The following is a 21,737-nucleotide window of genomic DNA, read 5'->3' as shown; positions in this document are numbered from 1 at the left end:
GGAGGGCACAGCTCTCATAGAATCTTTGACTCTGAAGAGATCTGAGAGACCAGCTCTTCATATACTTTTTAAAATTCCCTATATATTATCCTGGAGAGATGACAATTCAGTTTCTGCTGGAACATTTCCAGTGAGAGAAAACTGATTACCTCACCAGGCAGAAAAGGTTTAGCTCTAACCTTTTCAGGTGGTATTGCATTGTATGTGGGGGTCTGTCAGATTCTATCTCTTCATTGTCGCTGGATAACAGGCTTAGTAATACTTGGTCTTTGACTTCCTCTCGAGGGAATGAGAAAATGTCATGCATTTTAGGACCTTTGACTTACAGAATGTTAGAGCTGGGAGGAACCTCAGATATCATTTAGTGCGATTTAAAAAAAAATTCTTTCTATGATTCACGAACCCTCTTAGAGAACGTAATAAAAATCCAAAGATCCCCCCCCCCCCACCAAATGCACATATGCTTATGACACACAAAATACTGCCTACAGTTTCAGGGCACTCATGGAGCCCCAAAGCTTGTCCTGGACTAAGAAATCTTTTCATTTTACTGATGAGAAACTGAGGCTCAGAGAAGTGGAATGGTATGGAGTAGAATCATGGAAGTGATTCCCCATGGATCAGACCACTGGATGAGCACAAGATTCAGACCTATGGGTCAACCCTGAAGAAAGCCATTGACAAACTGAACATGTCTGGGGAGCTGGCTGCAAGGGGATCTATTACAAAGTGAGAAGGAGAGCTGGGGTACAAGTGTGAGTATCATGAGCACCTTCTTTAATTATCTGGAAGTTGGTTTATAGAAAAGGATTTAGACTTTTCTCTTTTGCTTCAAAGGGTAGCTCAGGATCAAAAGGTAGAAAAGAACTTCTGCCAGACAGAACTGCCCACTAATGAAATGTGCTGCCTGAGGGGCACAGAACTTGTCACTTGACTTTCTGAGGACACAGCGCAACTTCCCATGCAAGGGACGTTGGCATTACAAGAGTTTGAAGTGGGTGACCCAAACCGGACTTGATTCTGTAACTAACTCTAAGAGTCATACTCAGTCTCATGCACTAGTCAGAAGGAAGCTCAGGTCTCCCGAGAGCGTGGTGGTAAGTGAGGAAGTGGTGGAAGTTCAGGATGGCTGAGGCCTCGAGTGTGAGGGGTGGGAGGGTGGAACTAATGGAGAGAAATGAGACTCGGAGATATAAGTGGAAGTCAAATGTTGAAGGGTCTGATGTAGTATCACGGATGGTATTCAAGAATGACGGCCTCTACAGAGCAGTGGGACAGAAGAACTGAAGCAAAGGACATTTCAGAAAGAGGAATTAGCAGAAACAGTGGCAGCAGCACTGGTAGGGAAATCAGGAGGCCAGGGGAGACAGGTTGTGATGAGTTGTAGGTTTCACACAGTGAGCCTGAAGTGACAGTGACAACAGGACATGCAAATGGAAATGTCCAATGATCTGACATACTGGCAAGTAACAAGTGGAAATGCCTGGTAGGCAACGGATGATTTGGGATTAGAGTTCCAGGAGCTCAAGATGTGAGAGAGATGAAGGGGTTATCTACAGAGATGAAGTAATTTAAGTTTTCAGAGTAGATATATTTTCAATGAAAAAAGTACAGCATGAATAGAAGTCTGAGGAGTTAGCCTGCAGTGCTGACCTCAGTGTGGAAATGGTAATGATTAAGAAGATGTGAGAAGGGAGAGTTCAGGGACTTAGAGGAGATCTGAGACTAGACAGTGAAATAAAAACCTGGGAAAAAGGAAGCTTCAAGGAATAAGAGTGATCAACATAAACACAGTCTTATTTTCATGTGCATTCAACTCTGTGCTTTGGCAGGGAAACTACAGTAATGTGCATTTTGGCAACCTCATAGGAGGTGCAGTATGAGTTGTAAAGTGCTTTTAAATGGATTATAGGTATTTCCTAAATAGTATTTTCTAAAAAAAAATGACTTAGAAAATATGACTAAAACTTCTCTCTCTCCCAATTTCTCTACCAGTAAAATAGTAATCCCTTTAAGTTTAATCAGTTTCTTGACATCCTTACTTTAAGGAAGGTGATTTCTGCCATCGTAACGTGAGAAATAGGGAAAGGTACGTTGAGGCAACATGATGTGCCTGGGCCAATGAGGCAGCAGCAGCAAAGACTGAATTTAACATTCTGATTTCTGTTTCTTAAAACCAAATCTAAAACCAAAATTAAACACTGACTCAGATTTTCATAAATAACTTCTGAGAAATAAAATTAATACAACTTAAATCAGTTACTTCTCCATTTAAATATTTCTCTTGGAGATCTATGCTACAATGTCTGTAGGAGGTAATGGTTAGGAAGTGTAAGAAACTTGTTCACTCCCAATAATGAGGACCAATAAAGGAAAGACTGTGACTGAGAAAAAGTACAGGAGGTTTTGAGTTTCGGTAATTTCAATGATTATCACAGTAAGCACAGCTACCATTTAAAAGCGTTTTTAAAAATCAATTTCAGAAACTAAGAATTAAGAACGAAGAGGGCCTGTCTTTCACAACACTGAAACGAATCAGGATAACAACTAAAAGGGTAGAAGGTGGGGGTTAGACTACAAAGATGTCTCCTAAATCTCCTTGTCGGTTCAAACCCTCTGGGCTTGGAGTTACAAAAGGCCATGTTAGGGAAAAAATACTGCAAGCCAGTACTCTTTTTAAGCATGGCATTATTTGAAACCCCTTCCTCCATACAGCTCTCCTGATAAATGTATTTTCAGTTCCCAGCGTACACTGACTTGGAACTCTTGGCCCCAGGCATACAGCCTCTGGGCAGCATCACTGGAAAAGGAGAGGAAGAGGAGGCTTAGGTCACTAACAACGAAGACAGGGGTTTCCACTGAGCTGGAGGGTGCCTAAAATCAGCTAGTCTAATTTGTCATGTTTTACAGATAGAGAAACTGAGGCCCAGAGAGAGAAATGCTGTGTTCAGTTCATCTTAAGTAAATATCAGATGCTGGATTTGAACGCAGGTCTCCTTTTCACTCAACCACAATCCTTCTATTCCACTGGAAAGGGAGTTTGGGGTGGGGGAGAACTCTGGGGCCCCTCTCTCCAGTAACAAAGTGGAATGTGTCTGGATCAATACACTCCTTTTTGGGAACATAGAAAGTCAGCCATGGTGGCTTTGTAGAGCCCCACCTCATATTCAGGTAGATATGACTTCAAATTCGGAAAGTGGATCCTCACACATTAAACTTGAGTTTATAGACACATCGGTAGTCGGAAATACAATATTCCTTCCCTTGCAGAGAATGTCTACTTGCAACTCAGGATAATGTGTCACATGCATTACCCACTTACAGTTGTCACTCACATGCAGAGAACTTTTATGAGAAGGCTGCAAAAGAGGCAGGTAGAGGCTTTAGGTTAATGCTGGATTCTTTGGTAAAAGTGAAAAGAGCCTTGCTATGAGAAGAGTGCAAAATAATACTTCCCAAGATATCAACTAGTTCAGTAGCTTCAGAGTCGCAGAAAATGATGTGTTCCTGTCAATCTTGTCTTGAAGATTGACAAGATGGTTAGCATTCCAGCTCATAGTGGTATTCAACTTCTTACTAACATAGTTTATCTTGCCTTTTATTATTATTTTTAACTGTTATTTATTACACTTATGCTTCCTCCTTGTGGGCAAGATATGGTAGGATTCAAGAATTGGAAGGACTTAAGATTTGGAAACATTCAAGATACAGCCAGGAAGTTATCCCTCAAGAATCTGCCTGTCATCCGTATCTTTCTCATCAGAGGTTTCGGTATTACACCTGCTAACGCAATGCTCTCTTGCTATTTAAAATACCCAAAACAAGTATCAAAGAAAAGGCAAACCAAGGCATAATCTAGAATCAATTACTTATGGCAAAATAATCACAATGTATAATAGGCAAAAATGACTATTTTGCATATTATATATCATTATCCAAAAAAGTGTGAGGTCCTCGAAGCAAGTACTATTTTCTCCTTAGGCTCAAGCCAAGAGTTTTGTATGTGTAGTAAGAATTCAATCAATATTTCTTGAATAAATTACATTACCTAGTACAGATTTGTTAAGGAATAGGTGGGGGAAAGCAAGTTATTTATGCAAGTTGGTTGCTTCAATCAAATCAAAACTAGACTTAGTCTAGCAAAAGTAGGCTAGATATTGGCATAAGTTTCTTGTGGAAAGGTAGGAAAGGTGAGAGGACAGTTATCCCTCCGTAGCTTACTGAAGGTAGCACCCCAATCCCCCAACTCCTTGCCATGGGTGGGTGATTTGTTCCGGAGTTAGAAGGTCAAGGACTAACCTAGAGGAACAGCCACCAAGTAGAGATTAGGCCGTTATCCTTCCTGTTAGCCTCCTCTGAAGGGCTGGTGGGCAGAAGCGGGAAGGTGACATGGGTACAAGGATCACAGTGATCTCAGATTCCCTCCTGATTCTCTCTCCTGGCCACTCCCACCACCGTGCCCCATTCCACGTTGACTCTGAGTTGTGAGAACACAGTCTCTAGATCTCATACTTACTTGGCAGCAGCATCTTTTCTCAACTGTTCATGCTTCATGAGGAGATTTTTCCGGTCTCGGAAAGCTTTTCTGACCTTGTACCCTTTGTAGACAGCCTGGATTTTGAAGGCAGCGATGTCCTGTATGGCTGCGATGGACAGGGCGCCGTGCTCCAACATGAACTGGATCACTTCATGGCGCTCACCAAGCAAAGCGTAATCGAGGGGAGTGTACCTGAAGCAGGGAGATTTTTTTTTAAGTGTCAGAATGTAGTTCAGGGCACAGTTAAACTGGCAACATTACGCAGCAGAAGGAAAACTCATTCTAAGATGTGGAAAAGTTCCTCAGGCAAAGCTATCTTCTGTACTCCAGGACTGCTCCTTTCTTCTCTGATGCACACAAAACAAGGGTGAAGCTGGGGTCAGGTGCTTTGTGCTGCTGACCATGTCTATTCCTCAGTTTTGCTAACTTGCTCACAAATCAGAACACATGATCACTTTTCTTCTTCCCCATGTTCCAAGTAATTCCTTGCTCCTATCTGAAGAAAGCACTGCAAATAATATTCTGTGAGATTCATAAGTTTGAGCCCATGATCTCTGATAGTTAATGCTTATGAAATGAAAACTATACCTCCAAATGGAGAGATTTAGTCTATGATAAAGATGGCCCTTTAAATCACCACAGTAAGGATGGGTTATTAAATAGAGTTGGGACAACTGGGCAACCATCTGGAAAAAAAAAGATTCTTACATCACATTTCACTCCAAAATGGATGAAGCAAAGACCTAAATATTAAAAAAAAAAAGAAACCATGAAAGTACTAGAAGAAATCATGGAAGATTTTTAAAAATATTGGAGTGAAAAGTTTTTTCCAAAAAAAGATACAAAAATTCAGAAACCTTAAGATTGATAAATCCAACTACATAAAAATAACAAATATTTATAAGGCAAAAATACCAAACAAAGATAAAAGTTCTTCAAACAGGAGATACTAGTGGCTCCTAACATATAAAAATATATTCAACCTCACTCATTTAAGAGAAATACAAATTAAGACTAATATGAGTGAGCACTTTAATCTAATGATCAGCTTAGCAAAGATCAGAAAGTTTAATAACACACTCTGGTGGCGAGGGTGAAGGGAGACAGGCTTTCCGTATGCTACATTAATCTTTGGGGAGACACTTTGGCACGATATACAGGAATTATTCACGATCTGCCCTTGACGTAGCCATTTCACTTACATGCATTCATCCTATAGATATGCTCTCCTGTGTGAAATGCTGTATGTACGAGGATATTCATAGAAGCACAGAAACAACCTCAATTCCATCAACAGAGGACTGGTTAAATAAAGTACAGGCCATCCATGTAATAAAGTCATCTGCATAACGCGGCCATTAGTGTGGTATATGCATATATAAGGAACAATTTCCAGGATGACTTGTTCAAGGAAGGAAAAGAGAAAAAAGTAAGAGACAGAACAGTATTATGGTGTGCTCCACTGATATAGAAAGAACACATCCCTGTGTGCTCATCTATGTAAAATATATCTCTAGAAGTTTCCCAAGAAACTGGTGACAGTGATGCCTCTGGGAAGGAAACTAGTTGCCTCAGAGATAGGGGTAAGTGGGACACTTAGTTTTACTAAATGCCCTTAAATTTTGTACAATGTGCATACCTTTTTGATAAATATATTATTTAGAAAAGATGGGTATTAGTGTCATATAGTTATGTATTTGAATCTCAACTGACTACTTTCTAGATGTGTGATTTTAGGAAGATTCCTTTAAAAAATATATCTTCTCTTGGGACTTCTCTGGAGGTGCAGTGGTTAAGAATCTGTCTGTCAACGCAGGGGACATGGATTCGAGCCCTGGTCTGGGAAGGCCCCACATGCGGTGGAGCAACTAAGCCCATGCGCCACAACTACTGAGCCCGTGCTCTAGAGCCCACGAGCCACAACTACTGAAGCCCGTGCACCTAGAGCCCATGCTTCGCAACAAGAGAAACCACTGCAATGAGAAGCCCGCTTACTGCAACAAAGAGTAGCCCCTGATCACTGCAACTAGAGAAAGCCCACGTGCAGCAATGAAGACCCAATGCAGCAAAGAAAGAAAAAAAAAATCTTCTCTACTTTTGGAAATATAAACCAAATTGGATAAATACACAGAAGAAAATAAGTCATCTATACTCCCACACTCAGAATTAGCCACTGTTAATACCTTTGCAAGTATGCTTTCCTTTTTTTAAAGAAAAATGATTACTTTGTAAAAATGACACATAGTTTAAGAATTCAAACAATGCAGGATGTACAAAAATTTGAAGTAAACACCCCCAATTCTACCATCCAACAATGGTAATGATGGTTGTCACTTCCTAACCAACTTACTTGGTGCTTCTAAGCCCCGCTTTTCCTAATCACAGACTTGGCATGAAGAGAGAATGAAATAATCAATGTGAGGAAGACAGCAGTGCGCCTGGCAAGAAGGAAGCAGTTCATAAAAGTCAGCTGTGATTGTTGATATTACAGGACATACACTGCAGCACAGTTGGTGATAGCACAGTCACTTATCACCAATATTATTTGCATAGGACTGAAACCAGAACTTATGACTACTGAAAAACCACCTGATCGGATCCCTCTGTGGGACTGTTGCTGAGCTAGTGGGTCAGAGGTGTTGGGAGGAAATAATCAGTTGATTGATGAGATGGAAAATTGATGATTATATGGATGCATGATTAGACACAGAAAATCATCCAATGATTATAGAAAAGAAACTTGCTCTTCAAAACTCACCTAACAGTCACAGGAAGATATAAAAGGGAGAGGTTTTCAGTAAAAGCAAAGGGTGATTTGATCACTTTAGTAAGGAAAATATAAGATCAGAAGGAAGTCCTAAATGCTAAAATTAAGGAACCCCCATTTTAGGACAGCTTGATCTGCCACTACTGTTCAGAAACCAGAAGGCCATAAAGTAGAGGTGCCTATATAAACTTTAAAACATTATTTATACGTAAATAGCATTTTGTAAATTCAGAAAAACTTTCACAAATTTCACTATATATTCTATTAATAAAATGCCTTTCAGGGGCTTCCCTGGTGGTGGCGGTGGATAAGAATCTGCCTGCCGATGCAGGGGACACAGGTACGATCCCTGGTCTGGGAAGTTCCCACATGCCGCGGAGCAACTAAGCCTGTGCGCCACAACTAGTGAGCCTGTGCGCCACAACTACTGAAGCCCGCGTGCCTACAGCCCATGCTCTGCAACAAGAGAAGACACTGCAGTGAGAAGCCCACTCACCGTAATGAGGAGTAGCCCCCGCTCGCTGCAACTAGAGAAAGCCGGTGTGCGGCAACAAAGACCCCACACAGCCAAAAAAAAATGCCTTTCATGACTGTACTTTCCCCAACAGAAAAAATCATCAGAGTCATAGTACCACACAAGAGTAGAGCTGAACTGAATTTTAGAGGTTTAGTTTAACACCTTCATTTCATAAATGAATAAACAGACTCAGAAAGATTAAGCAACTTACTGAAGGTCAAGTTACTAGTTACCTGCAAAATCTAGATGAGGACTAAAATCATATGACTCCCTGTTCAGTAGTCCTTCCATAATTCATCTATCAATTATTGAATATATATGTCTCCTATAGAATGAAACTGCTTCTAAATCAACATGCAAATAACATATGTATTTTTAGTAAGCTTGATCATTTTTTCTATAATTACTAATATATAGTGTCTTTCACATAGTATACAAATAGTATTATCAAAATATGGCTTATGAAAATGAGGCCCAAATTATGCATTTACTTACAAATATGACAAAAAGAAATGACATGGGCATAATATACCCTAAAGAATGCTGAACTGGAAGTCAGTAGACCCCTGGGCATTCTCTTCACTTCTCTGAGCTTCTATTTCCTCATCTGTAAAAGGTGAAATGAAGGGGAGAAGAAGAACTAGATCTCTCAGGCTGCTTGTGGATAGAAAGTTGCATTTCAAGTATGTTAAATATTTTTATTACAAAAAATTATATTTTTATTATGAGAAAATTCAAGCATAAACAAAAGAGAATAGCATAATAATGCTTTATATTCTCATTACCCAAATTTAATAATTAGCAAAACTTTTGCCGTATTTGCTTCATCTATCCCCTTCCTTTTTATTTTTGCTCAAGTATTTTAAAGCAAATTCCAGGGGAATTCCCTGGCGGACATGGCGGTTTCACTGCCAGATCCTGCAAGCCGAGCAGCGGCACGGCAAATAAATAAATAAACAAACAAATAAAGCAAATCCCAGAGCTCCTATCATTTAATCTCTCTGCATTTTAGATTCATCTATAAATAATGTGAACATAACCACAATGTCCTTGTATTAACAAAATTAACAGGAATTCCTTAGTAAGATCTAATGCCCACTCTAAATACATGTTCTCCTGATTTCCTCAAAAATGTGTTTTTTTTTTTAACAATTGGTTTATTCAAATTACAATTCTCAGTCAATTTTTGATTCAGGGAGACACAATCCAAATACCTAGCAAGGTTTAAGATTGACATCTATACCTAGTGTTTAAGCAACTGACCATATTGTGATTATTACTATTGAATTTTTCTTCATCCCAAACTCAATTTAGAAACATTCTAGTGTTGTGAATACTCCCATCTATGTCAGAGTATGGCTGTCAGATAGTTATTGACTGAAAATCAGCAGTGATTGGCAAAAATTATGTCTATACAGTGCACATCAAGTGGTTTGTGTCAATGCACGTGAAGTAAAAATTAGCACTACATTGATGGTAACCAGTCAAGAAACAATGTAGATAAAGACAAGCGACAAGATTCAACTGGACTTGCCATGTGGGAATGGTCTGATGGAATAAGTAGAATGCCTACACTGGAATGTCAATAAATAGAAAAGGCAGTGCCAAGTCCCGACATGTGTACATCAAGGTGCATGGCTGATGAAACATTAAAGGAGATTGGGATATTGCCACTGTCTCTTTTTACCTGTAGACTGGCAAGTACACTTAGGAGACTCTTTCTTTTGGTCTTTTGGTCTGTAATTAAACATATATTTACTCCAGCAGGCAGTAAGCACCTTAATTCACATGCTTACTTAGGTCTGAAATTTAAGGGTTAGCATATAAATGGAAATTGAATTACAAAATATTACTTTTTTTATTGTTTCCTAAAAAAATAGCAGTCAGGCAGTAAACACTGTTATAGAATACATCCTTATCTTTCCCTTTTGTTTTTTCAGGGTTTCAAAGGGAGAAACCTTCAGCACCTTCACATATCTGTTTTTGTTTTTGTTTTTTTTAGTTTTTAAAGGAATCTCCATACAGTTCTCCATAGTGGCTGCACCAATTTACATTCCCACCAACAGTGAAGGAGGGTTCCCTTTTCTCCACACCCTCTCCAGCATTTATTAACTTTTTAACGATGGCCATTCTGACCAGCGTGAGGTTATACCTCATTGTAGTTTTTTTTTTTTTTCCCCCCTGGTACGTGCGCCTCTCACTGTTGTGGCCTCTCCCGTTGAGGAGCACAGGCTCCAGACGCGCAGGCTCAACGGCCATGGCTCACGGGCCCAGCCGCTCCACGGCATGTGGGATCTTCCCGGACCAGGCACGAACCCGTGTCCCCTGCATCGTCAGGCAGACTCTCAACCACTGCGCCACCAGGGAAGCCCCACATATCTGTTTTAATGTCAAAACCTCAGCCTTGAGGACTTCACTTGGCTTTCCAGTTTCCTTAAGTGTTCAAATACCTAAATCTTCAAGTCTTTTTTTGTTTTGCAATTGTCAGTTGACTATAATAGAGACAGTGAGTTCTTTATATAATCGTTACCAAGTCCAAGCTTGCTCTGCTCACCGCACGACAGGCCAATGAATCGGAGACGAGGTGTTGAGGCAAGGAATACTTTATTTGGAAAGCCGGCAGACCAAGATGGCAGACTAGTGTCTCTGAAAAACCATCTTATCTGGGTCTGGATGCCAGTTTCTTTTACAGAATCAGAGAGGAAGAGGCAGTGAGGAAGTAAAATAAAAGGGCAACCAGTCTTGCAAAACATCTGGAATGGCCAGCCTCGGTGAGGGGACGTGTTGGTTTCCTTTTTCTTGCAGCCATTCACAGGTGGGCAGCGTTCCCTGAGGCAGGCCATTATGTATGATTATAGTAACAAAAGGAACGAAAAGCAAAGGTTAAAGTCAAAGAAACAGATCCAATGTGGAGTCCGATTTAGCTCTTCCCTGTTACTTATCACTCCCAAAGTAAGGCACACTAATCTGCTTTATCTAAGTCTGCACATGGTCTAAGAATTCCACATAAGTTTCTAAGGCTGGTATGAAGCAGGGTGATGCTCCCAGGAGCCTGAAAACACCGATTTGACAACTCAACAGTTATTTACTGAGCATCTACTTCATGAAAGGCACTGTGAGCAATACAGAGATGACCACGATCTTCAGGAGCTCTCCATTAATAGGGAAGACAGATTACATACAATCATAACATAATGTGAAATGTGCCAAGTGCTGCAAAGATTCACAGTGTAGGGAGAACACAGTTTGGGACACATGACTGTGGGGCAGAACAATCTTCTTAGACGAGACTGTATTTGAACAGGGGAATGACATGATTAACAATTATATTAGCGATATGATTTAGAAAGGCTACTTTGGAAGGTGACGAATTGAAGGAGGGAAAGATCAAAGGAAGGAAAACAAGTAAGGCATTGCGATAATCCCAGAAAGAGTCAAAGAGGGCAAGATCTAGACAATGGTGCTGGTAATGAAGTGGAGATGACAGTGTGAACCAAGGAGGGGTGCTGAGTCTGAAATAGAGATTGAGAACTTACCAGCACCCAAGTGAGTGCGGAAGCCTCGGTGGTTGGTCAGGTCCCCAAAGGAGATAGGCTGAGAGAAGAGATACAGTCCTTGAAGACTGTTTATATTTAAAAAATAAAAAATGGAACAGAAGCCAAAGAAATGGAGAAGGCGCATGATTAGAAGAGAACTGGGGGACTTCCCTGGTTGTGCAGTGGTTAAGAATCCACCTGCCAATGCAGGGGACACAGGTTCAAGCCCTGGTCCGGGAAGATCCCACATGCTGTGGAGCAACTAAGCCCATGCGCCACAACTACTGAGCCTGCGCTCTAGAGCCTGAGAGCGACAACTACTGAGCCCGTGTGCCACAACTACTGAAGCCCCTGTGTTCTGGGGCCCACGTGCTGCAACTACTGAAGCCCACGCAACTAGAGCCCGTGCTCTGCAACAAGAGAAGCCACCGCAATGAGAAGCCCGCGCACCACAACGAAGAGTAGCCCCCATTCGCCACAACTAGAGAAAAGCCCACACACAGCAACGAAGACCCAAAGCAGCCAAAAATAAATAAATAAATAATAATAAAAGAAGAGAACTGGGGAAATTCCTGGGCGTTCCAGTGATTAGGACTCTGTGCTTCTACTGCAGGGTTTGATCCCTGGTTGGGGATCCCGCAAACTGCAAGGCACGGCCAAAATAAAAAAATAAATTAATAAAATAGAAGAAAATATACTGTCACAGAAGCTTAGAGAAGATATAGGCTCAATAAGGTAAAGAAGAGGAGGCAATAGAAAGGAGATAAAGAAAGGCCAGTGAGGGTGGGCAGAGAAGACATCATGAAGACATCATGTGATTTATCAACTAGGAATTTGTCAGTGACCATTCAGACACAGATTTCAGTCTAAATGTGATGATAAAGAAATGCAGGCAGGGAAGACAGTGTGAGAGAAGGCAAAGAAGACAAACTTCAGAAGAAAGAGAACTGGAGAATAACAGGTGGAGGTATAACTAATGGGGAAGGGTTCTGAAAGAAGTGGGAAAGATGAAGGCCCCATGTTTCCTCCAAGACAGCAGGACTAGAGAAACCCTCTTTCCTACAGAGTCTCCCATCTCCTGACAGAAAGAGCTGGTGGTGACCAAGAGTGTGGGGATGGTGTCACTGCAGGGCCATTTTAGTGACAGCATCCATGAACAATGAAAACTAAAGCACAGACCTGGGCTGGGGGGACTCAGGTATGGAAATCTGATTACCATCTTATTTGTTACCTACAAGTTACTAGAATCTTCCTAGATCCAAGACCATCAAGAATCTCTCTTGCTTAGACTTCACACTATGTCTAGTCCTTTTTATTGGGCCTGGGTTCTTGGACAACAACTCCAGCCTAAATCTGTGGATCTCATATTATTCAAGAAATCTGTATTTAAATTAAAATCCCAAACTTTCATCTTAGTTTTTCCTTATTTTTTCATGCTGCATGGTGGCACCTCTGTCCACTAACTGATAATATCCTCTTCATCAAGAGAAACTTCTTGAATATATAACACATTCCACTGGCCTAACCGAATTCGTAGTCCTGGTCAGTCAGGACTCCCCTGACTTGATGCTACCAGCCAAAAGCCAGAAGCCCTAATTTCTTCATCTGGAAAATGTGAGCTTGCCCTAGGCAATATCTAAAGTTCTGAGTAGCTTTAAAATCCCATGATTCTAGAACATATGTATATGTATAATTGATTCACTTTGTTATAAAGCAGAAACTAACACACCATTGTAAAGCAATTATACTCCAATAAAGATGTAAAAAAAAAAAATCCCATGATTCTAAATCAACACTGCATAGAACTTTTGTTCTTTTCTTCTGGTTCAGGATTTCTTAGTGTAGTGTTTCCTTATGAATATATTTATTTCTGAACCAATATCTAAACTTGAGATTTTTAAAATATGGCAGAAAGGATGTGAGATGAACAACAATATATTCCTTTTATCAACGGCTTACCTCTCTTCATTGTTTTCCATCTGATTAGGGAAAGCAGCAAAGTCTAGTAGTAATTTAATGGCATCAAGGTATCCATTGTTACAGGACCAGTGCAAAGCTGTCCTTCCCTACAAACATAAAGAAAAATCAAGTACATCTGGTGTCAGTATTTTTGGACACATAGTTATTTATGATGACTCAAATATATAAACACTTCTCTCAAGCTGCTTAATTACAAAAAGAGAAAATATTAAGTATACAGTGGAAAAAATGGACTGTATCTTAACCAAATGATCAAAATTAATACTATGTTAAGAGGCATCAAATGTCTCCAGAAGTGATACCCTGAGAATTCAATATCACTTATGCAATATTCCAACCCAAAATGTAAAACTTGAATCTAATTATGATGAATCATTAGGCAAACTCAAATTGAGTGAAATTCTATAAAATAAATGGCCTGTATTCTTAAAACATTTCAATGTCATGAAAGATAAAAAAGGCTTGAAGCATTGCTAGAGATAAAAAGGAATACTTCATAGTGTTAAAGGCGTCAAAGAGGAAGATATCACAATCCTAAATCTGTATGCACATAATAGCACAGCTTCTAAATATACAGGATTAAAACTGACAAAATTGAAAGGGGAGATAGTCATATCCATAATCACAGTGGGAGATTTTTAACCCATCTTTACAATAGTTGATAGAACAAATAGATAAAAAAGCAGTAAAGATACAGAAGGCATGAACAATACAATGTAAAATTTGAACTAAGTGATATGTATATAAAACATTGCATCGAACAATGACAAAATTAGTACCCTTTTCAAGTATACATAGAACATTTACCAAAATCAACCAAGTGTGGGGATATGAAGAAAGCCTCAAAAGCTTTTGAAAGATTAAAATAGTTCAGAGTATGTTATTTAACTACAGTAAAATTTAAGCTACAAATCAGTGCGGTAGGTAGAATAAGGAACTCCCTTGCAAAGATGTCTACATCCTAATCTCTGGAATCTATAACTATGTCATATTAAATGGAAAGGGGGAATTAAGGTTGTAGATGGTATTAAGGTTACTAATCAGCTCACTCTGAGTTGGGGAGATTATCCTGGATTATCCAGGTGGGCCCAATATAACCACAAGTGTCCTTATAAGTAAGTGACAGAGAGAGGCAGAAGGTGAATGCCAGAGTGATGTAGCGTGAGCGAGACTCAGCCAGTCACTGCTAGCTGTGAGGAATGCAGCCACAAGCCACAGAATGTGGGCAGCATCTAGATGTTGGAAAAGTCAAGGAAGCAGATTCTCTCCTAGAGCCTTCAAAGAGAATGAAGTCCTGCCAACACCTTGGTTTTTAGGACATTTTGGACTCTGACTTCCAGAACAGTAAGATAATAAATTTGTGTTGTTCTAAGACACTAAGTTTCTGGTAATTTTTTATAGCAGCAATAGGAAACCAATATAATCAAAAACAAAAAGATAATGAGAAAATGCCCAACTGCCTGGAAATTAAATAATACACTTCTAAATAATCTATGGGTCAAATAATAAATCAAAATGGAAATCAGACAGTGTTTGAGTTGAATGATAGTGATCGTACAATTTATCCAAATTTGTAAGATGGCGCTAAAGCATGCTTAGAATAAGAAACATGCTTAAATACATATACTGAAAAAAATATTGAAAAAAATCAATGATTTAAACTTTCATCAAAGGAATCTTTTAAAAAATATTAAATCAAATCTGATGGAAGCAGATGGCAGGAAATAATAAAGATAAGAGTAAATGCCAATGAAATAGTGAAAAACTTAAAATATAGAAAATTAAAAAAGACTGGAGTCCTTTGAAGAGATGAATAAGCAAGACTGAAATTTTTTAAAAAAAGGAAAAGAGACAACATGTATTACCAATGTATGGAATGAATAAGAGGAAATCATTACAGGTCTTACAGACATAAAATAGAAAACAGAATGTATGATGAACTTTATGTGAATACATTTGACATTTTTAATAAAATGAATAAATTTCTCAAAAAAAATGCAACTTACCAAAGCTGAACAGAAAATGATTAGAAAATCTGAATTGTCTTTTTAATTATTAATGAAGCTGAATCAGTTATTAACAACCTTTGCACAAAGAAAACCCCTAGACCGGATGACTTCAGCAGGGAATTCTTCCAAACATTTAAAGAAGAATTTAACACAATCTTACACAAATTCTTTAGGAGAATAAGAAAAGAGGGACTACTCCCTAACTCTTTTCATAAGGTCAATGTAACCTTGCTACCAAAACATGACAATGTAAGAAAGGAAAATTATAGGTCAATCTCTCTCATGAACAGAAATGCAAAAATATTAGCAAACAAAAATCCATCAATACATATATTTCAAAAATATATCATAAGTAGGACAATGTAATCAATGTAATTCACCACATTAATAGCAAAGAATAGAAAAAATAACATAATCATGTTGATAGATGCAGACACAGTATCTGATGAAAATTAAACAGCTAATTGTGATTTAGAAGAACTCTTAGCAACCAAAAATATAAGAGAATCTATAGCAAACATCACATTCAATGGTGAAATATTTAAAGCTTCCCCTGAGAAGCCACAATGACTTAAGGATGTCAGCTATCACCAGTTCTATTGCATTGGCGGTCCTAGCTAGTTCAATAAGGCAAGACAAAGAAATGAAAGTCATAAGAATTGGAAAGAAAGAAATAAAAATGTTATTGTTCACAGACAGCATGATTGTTTATTTGGATAGTCCAAAACAATACACATGAAAACTAACAGAAGTGGGAAGTAGCTTACATAAGTAATATACTACTTATGTATGAACTTGTAAAAAAAAATGTAAAAGGTACAACAAAGTATAAAAGATGCATTTCTAATAACATTGGTATAGGGACCATATTTTACACATTTTTCATTATGTTACTTTCACATATAGTAACAATCTTGATAAATACTTATTCAGTGAATTAATAGGGAATATATTTTCTGACTTGGAAAACATAATATGCTAGTATTTTTAAAGAGTTAAAGTAAGTAAACTAACAAAATATGTCAATATTGGCTAAACTGAGAGAAATCAATACACTGCTACATAGCTGAGGGAAGCATAGATTAACCTGTGTGTTTTAATAATTGGTGTGAAAGTATATATCAGAGCCTAGTCACATTCATATACCATTCATTACTTTGATTCAAAAATCTCACTTACATGAAATTATTCTAAGAGAATAACCCAAAAGGAAAAAGTTAAATGCACAAAGATGATTAATGCAACATGTTCTATAAATAATGAAAAAGTATCCAGCAATAGGAAGTTACTGATTTAATTCTAAAGTCTAGGTTACAGGCATAGCTTGGACCTGACTCCCCCGCAATACTCCCACCACTGTTGTCACCTTAGGGTAATTATTTAAGCTCCATGAGCTTCAATTTCCTCCTCTGTAAAACAGGGATGATAATAGTAACTACTTTATAGACTTGCTGTGAGGAGTGAATTAGTTATTTTACAGAAAGCTCTCAGAACTTTGGAATATTAAGCATCCATGATTATGAAAAAAATTATATACCAATTGAAAAAGTACTGGTGATAATTCTGAGGGAGCAAAACAAAATGTGGTTTGTAAAATCATATGATATATATATTTATATACCTATAATCATATGCCATATATATATTTTATAAAAGTTATCAAACCGTTCCCGTTCTATATGATGACTTTGTTAAATTATATATGCATATATAGGCAAGGACTAGAAGAGAACATGGACAAATACAAATCACTTTTAATTAACAGATTTGTGAGTGATCTCTTCACTTGGTAAATTGTTGTCTTCCTTAATTTTAGTTAACAAAGAGGCAATGCTCCAAACACTTTGGAGCAGACAATATAAAAAAGACGTAGAATTTCTACCTCTTTGTCTTGAATGTTAGGGTCTGCGTTATTTTCCATGAGCACGGCCATGCAGTTGATATATCCCCCATATGCAGCGCACTGCAGTGGGGTTCTTCCTGCATAATCCTGCACATTTGGGTTGATCTTATTTTCTATCAATATCTGGCAGACATCAGCATTTCCTCCCAGCGCTGCCCAGTGTAGAAGAGAATGTCCATCTTGGTCGACTAGATCTACCCTTGCTCCACCTGAAAAAGCAAAAATATAATGAAAATGTACAGAGAACATTTATCAAAAAGAAGTTTAAAAAATATAACAACAGTCCTTTAAACGCTTTACTCTCAGCAAAAAGCTTTCATGTATATCATCTACTTCAGATTTTTACAATAAGCCTCTGAACTGGTCAGGGTAGGACTCCTTCCCCTTTTACATAAAGTGAAACTGAGGATCAGGCAGGTGCAGTGACTTTTTGCAAATCAAACAGCTACTAACAGGTGGAGCTAGCAGTGAACCTTGAGTTTCCTGATGCCAGGCTCTTCCCTCCATCCTTCTACCCAGGCAGCTCTCTGCCATGTAAAGCTATATTTCAAAGGCGAATGGAAGGGCTTCCCCAGTGGCACAGTGGTTGAGAATCCGCCTGCCAACGTAGGGGACTCGGGTTCGAGCCCTGGTCCGGGAAGATCCCACATGCCATGGAGCAACTAAGCCCGTGTGCCACAACTACTAAGCCTGCGCTCTAGAGCCCGTGAGCCACAACTACTGAAGCCCGCGCGCCTAGAGCCCATGCTCCGCAACAAGAGAAGCCACCGCAATGAGAAGCCCGCACACCGCAACGAAGAGTAGCCCACTCGCCGCAACTAGAGAAAGCCCGCATGCAGCAACGAAGACCCAACGCAGCCAAAAATAAGTAAGTAAATAAATAAATAAAATAAATCTATTAAAAAATAAGGTGAATGCAAGAAATCCTACCTTTTGAGAGTGACTTGTTAGGAGCACTCTTATAACTCAAATAACTAACCTTTGATGAGTGTCTGAATCACATCTTTGTGTCCCATCTCACAGGCTCGGAAAAGTGGAGTATGTTTCATGACATCAGTAGCATCTACTTGAGCATTATTTTCCAATAATAACTTCACGGTGCTGACATGGCCAGAAAGGGCAGCAGCATGTAAAGCTAAAAAGGGAGCGAAAGAAAGTGAAGAGCTTCCAAATAACAGCTTTACCTTTTTATTATACTATGTGTCTTCTTCACTTTTGATTTTCTCATCATTTTGGCTAAATGCAATTTAATCTTCAGGATTCTCTATTTTTTAACTTTAACAGATTTCTATCTTTCTTTCTATTCATATGTATTACTCACACTTTTCCCCTTTCCTTCTACCTTTCTCATCTCACTGTTTTCTTCCTTTCCATCCTGTTGTTCTGAAATGGTCTCCTCAGTTACTAGTTTATTATCTTTTCCTCTTTCTAAGAGAGTAAGAGAACAAAAAAATGACAAAGAGAAATGATTTAAATGATGCAGGCAATTCTGCCCACAAACCCACTCAATTAGTATATGTCCCTGACGGGTTGTGTGACAGGACCGTCAATCTACTGTTCCTTCAGTTGGTTACCTGTGCTATTCCTGCAGTTGGTCTGTGTACCCACATGGTACTGAGAGTATGTGTATCTTACTGCACTGAGTGCATTTTTCATACAACATGACTCCAAATGCAAGTCAGCTATTTCCTCAGGGCGCAATTTCAAAAACAGCAATTCCTTTCAAGATTGGAGAAAAAAGTGAGATGGAATGTAGTCTCCTCTCTGGTAAGGGGCTTGAAAGAGTAATTTTGACTATGTGTGAGTTTCACATTACGCTGATCCCTGCCTACATTATTCCACTCTAGTGCTTATGTCATCACTCTTTAGATTACTCTTGAAATTCTATTTAATTCATCACTCTAAATTCTGAATTTTTCAGGATAACTGTCTAGAGGCCTGGGTCAATTCTTTCTAAGGGTTATGGCTCTATACTGTCTAGGATAATGTTTCTTTCATAAAGTGTGATCCATGGACCAAACCTGGGATGCCTATGAAATGCAGATTCCTGGGGATTTGTTGAGAAGCTATTGCAGACTGGGTACTAATATAATGCTGGGAATTCAGCAGGGAACAAGATAGCTAAGGTTATATTCTCATAGAGGAAGCAAAACAAAACAAGACAAGAACACTGAAGTAATAACATTTAAGTATTAGATGGTGATGGATGGTATAATTAAAGAAGTAAAAAGTATTTTGATATATAGAGTGACTGGGGGATTACTTTTGATTGGTGGTTAGGGAAAGCCTTGCTAAGGTGCTGACATTTAAGTTGAGAGTAAATCATAAAAAAGAGACAGCAAAGCAGAGATCTCAAGGGAGAGTAGTCTGGGCAAAGAGAACAATGAGTACAGGGGTAGGAATGAATCTATGTGTTTAAGGAAGGCAAAGAAGCTGCAGCACAATGAGAATGAGGTAAGTCAGAAAGGTAGAAAAGGCCAGACCATAAATGGCCATACAGGTCAGAGTGATGGAAGACACTGAAGGGCTTTACGTAGCTGAGTGATATTCGATTTATGCTTTCAACAGATCACTCTAGCTGTTTTGAGAATGCATTATAGTAAATTAGAGTGTAAGCAGGGAGACCAGTTAACGCTAGCGCAGTTGACTGGGTGAAAACAGTGGTGGCTTGAACTAGGGTGACAGGAATGGAGATGGAGAGAAGCAGAAAGATTTAGATTATATTTTGGAGGTGGAGTCAACAGGACTTCTTGACAGGATTTGATGTAGGATCTCTATATAGTCTGGGAACAGCCCTAGTAATTCTAATGCATACTTTAGTAATTCTAATGCATACTAGAGAGTTTGAAAAGCCTGACCTAAATGGCTGAATGTTAGTTTGGCCTAGACAAGATTCAGGTGGGTGTGAGAGACTTCAAAAATCTGAAGTGTGTCATATGGAAGACAACGCAGAGTGGAACATTCAGTTTGACAAATTTTGGCTCAGTATAAGGAAGCGCACCCTGATAGAGTGAGATTAAGATGGAAGTAATGGGTTCTCTATATTGGAGCTGTTCAACCAGAGGCTGAAAGACACTGGGGAGATGTCTTTGGTGAAAAACACTGGTGAGAATGTTATAAGGCAAATTAAGGCATGATATATCTGTGAGAGTTCTGTGATTTTCACATTTAAGAGCATAAGAATGCTTTTTTTTTTCTCCCAGATGAAATTTTATACAACATCCAACATATAAAATAGTTAAGAGTTGAGTGGTTCTGACTAAAGTAGGGGTAGAGGGTTACTCACTTAAGCATTTACCCCTCAGCAACATTTCAGGTACCTCTATAGGAACGTGTTGCTCTGAAGAACATGGTTTGGAAAACCCTGGACTAGATTTAATTTTAAGGTAATTTTTAATTCTGAAATTCTACAATTATGTAGTGTGGCTTCAAGTATGCAACAGATACTCTTCAGACAAATATCAATGTCAAATTTTTAAAAAACAGACAAAATTTCAATTAAGCATAAGACAGAATTAATGATATTAAAGGAAATTCCCCATTTCTGACTTTTTTCATTTATTTTAAAACAATCTTAGACTACTATTGCTGCTCCCTCTTTGAAAAAGTACCACAAGTTTACCTAGGAGCTTTAAAAATTATTTTCAATAACTTTCTGTTATGGAAAATTTCAAACATATTCAAAAGTAAAGGCAATAATAGTCCAATGAACTCAATATTGTCATCACCCAGATTCAACAATTATGTGTTGGCTAACCTTGTTCCATCTAACTGCTATCCATTCCCCCACTTCTGATTTTTTGAAGAAAATTCTAGAGTCATATGCTTCCGTTTGTGAATATTTTAGTATGTCTGAAAGACAAGGATTCTTTTTTTAAACACAACCACTGTATCAGTCAGAGTATCTCTCATATAACTCTAACAGATAGAATTCAATATGAAGAATTGCTACCTTTGTACTGAAGAACTGAAAAAGCAAAAAGGGAACAGTAAGGTATCACAGAGGCAGTAAATGCAGAAAACGGCGAGCAATTCTAAGACTGAGGAAAAAGAAGAGGATGGAATTATTACAACTTTAAATGCTCAGAAGAGGCACCCGGCAGAGCCGAAGCTCAGACCTCAGAGGAGGGGCTTTGCTTGGCTGTTGCGGGTATCTCTGAGGAGGGTGCTCTTTGGCGGCTACCGTAAGTGCTGGAAAAGCTGCAAAGTGAAATTAATCGTTGCCACTGGAACAAGCTCTCAGTACTCTGTTGTGTGAGACTTACTAGGGTATTGCTGACAGGAACGGGAAACAAAAACAAGAATAGGAAGCAAACAGGAAGATGCACTCCCCTGCTCCTCTTCCAGCTTTCCAGTCTCCCTGTACTGCCCCCTATGGGCTGACTCCCCTGCTGGCAAAGAGGGAATGTGGTTTGCAGAGCCCCAGCCCCAGTCAAGCAAAGAAAAGATAGGCCCATTTTCATATCTAAAAAATATTAACAAAAGCTT

The 21,737-nt window shown here is 38.8% G+C and overlaps 1 protein-coding gene across 4 annotated transcripts in view; it reads right to left on the bottom strand.

Annotated features, from left to right (window-relative positions):
- Positions 1-21,737, bottom strand: part of INVS (inversin) — a 143,154-nt gene that overhangs the window by 37,937 nt on the left and 83,480 nt on the right. For all 4 annotated transcript variants that reach the window (XM_073806334.1, XM_073806335.1, XM_019948910.3 and 1 more), the window contains exons 9-12: positions 18,229-18,384; positions 17,229-17,458; positions 13,317-13,423; positions 4,517-4,729 (exon numbers count right to left, since the gene is read on the bottom strand). In XM_073806334.1, coding sequence (XP_073662435.1) covers positions 4,517-4,729; positions 13,317-13,423; positions 17,229-17,458; positions 18,229-18,384 — 706 coding nt within the window. The remainder of the gene's footprint in view (positions 1-4,516; positions 4,730-13,316; positions 13,424-17,228; positions 17,459-18,228; positions 18,385-21,737) is intronic.

This window comes from Tursiops truncatus, chromosome 6 (assembly GCF_011762595.2).
Source record: "Tursiops truncatus isolate mTurTru1 chromosome 6, mTurTru1.mat.Y, whole genome shotgun sequence".
Taxonomy (NCBI): domain Eukaryota; kingdom Metazoa; phylum Chordata; class Mammalia; order Artiodactyla; family Delphinidae; genus Tursiops; species Tursiops truncatus.
Note: the sequence above shows the minus strand (reverse complement) of the source record. Positions and strands in the feature narration are given on the sequence as shown.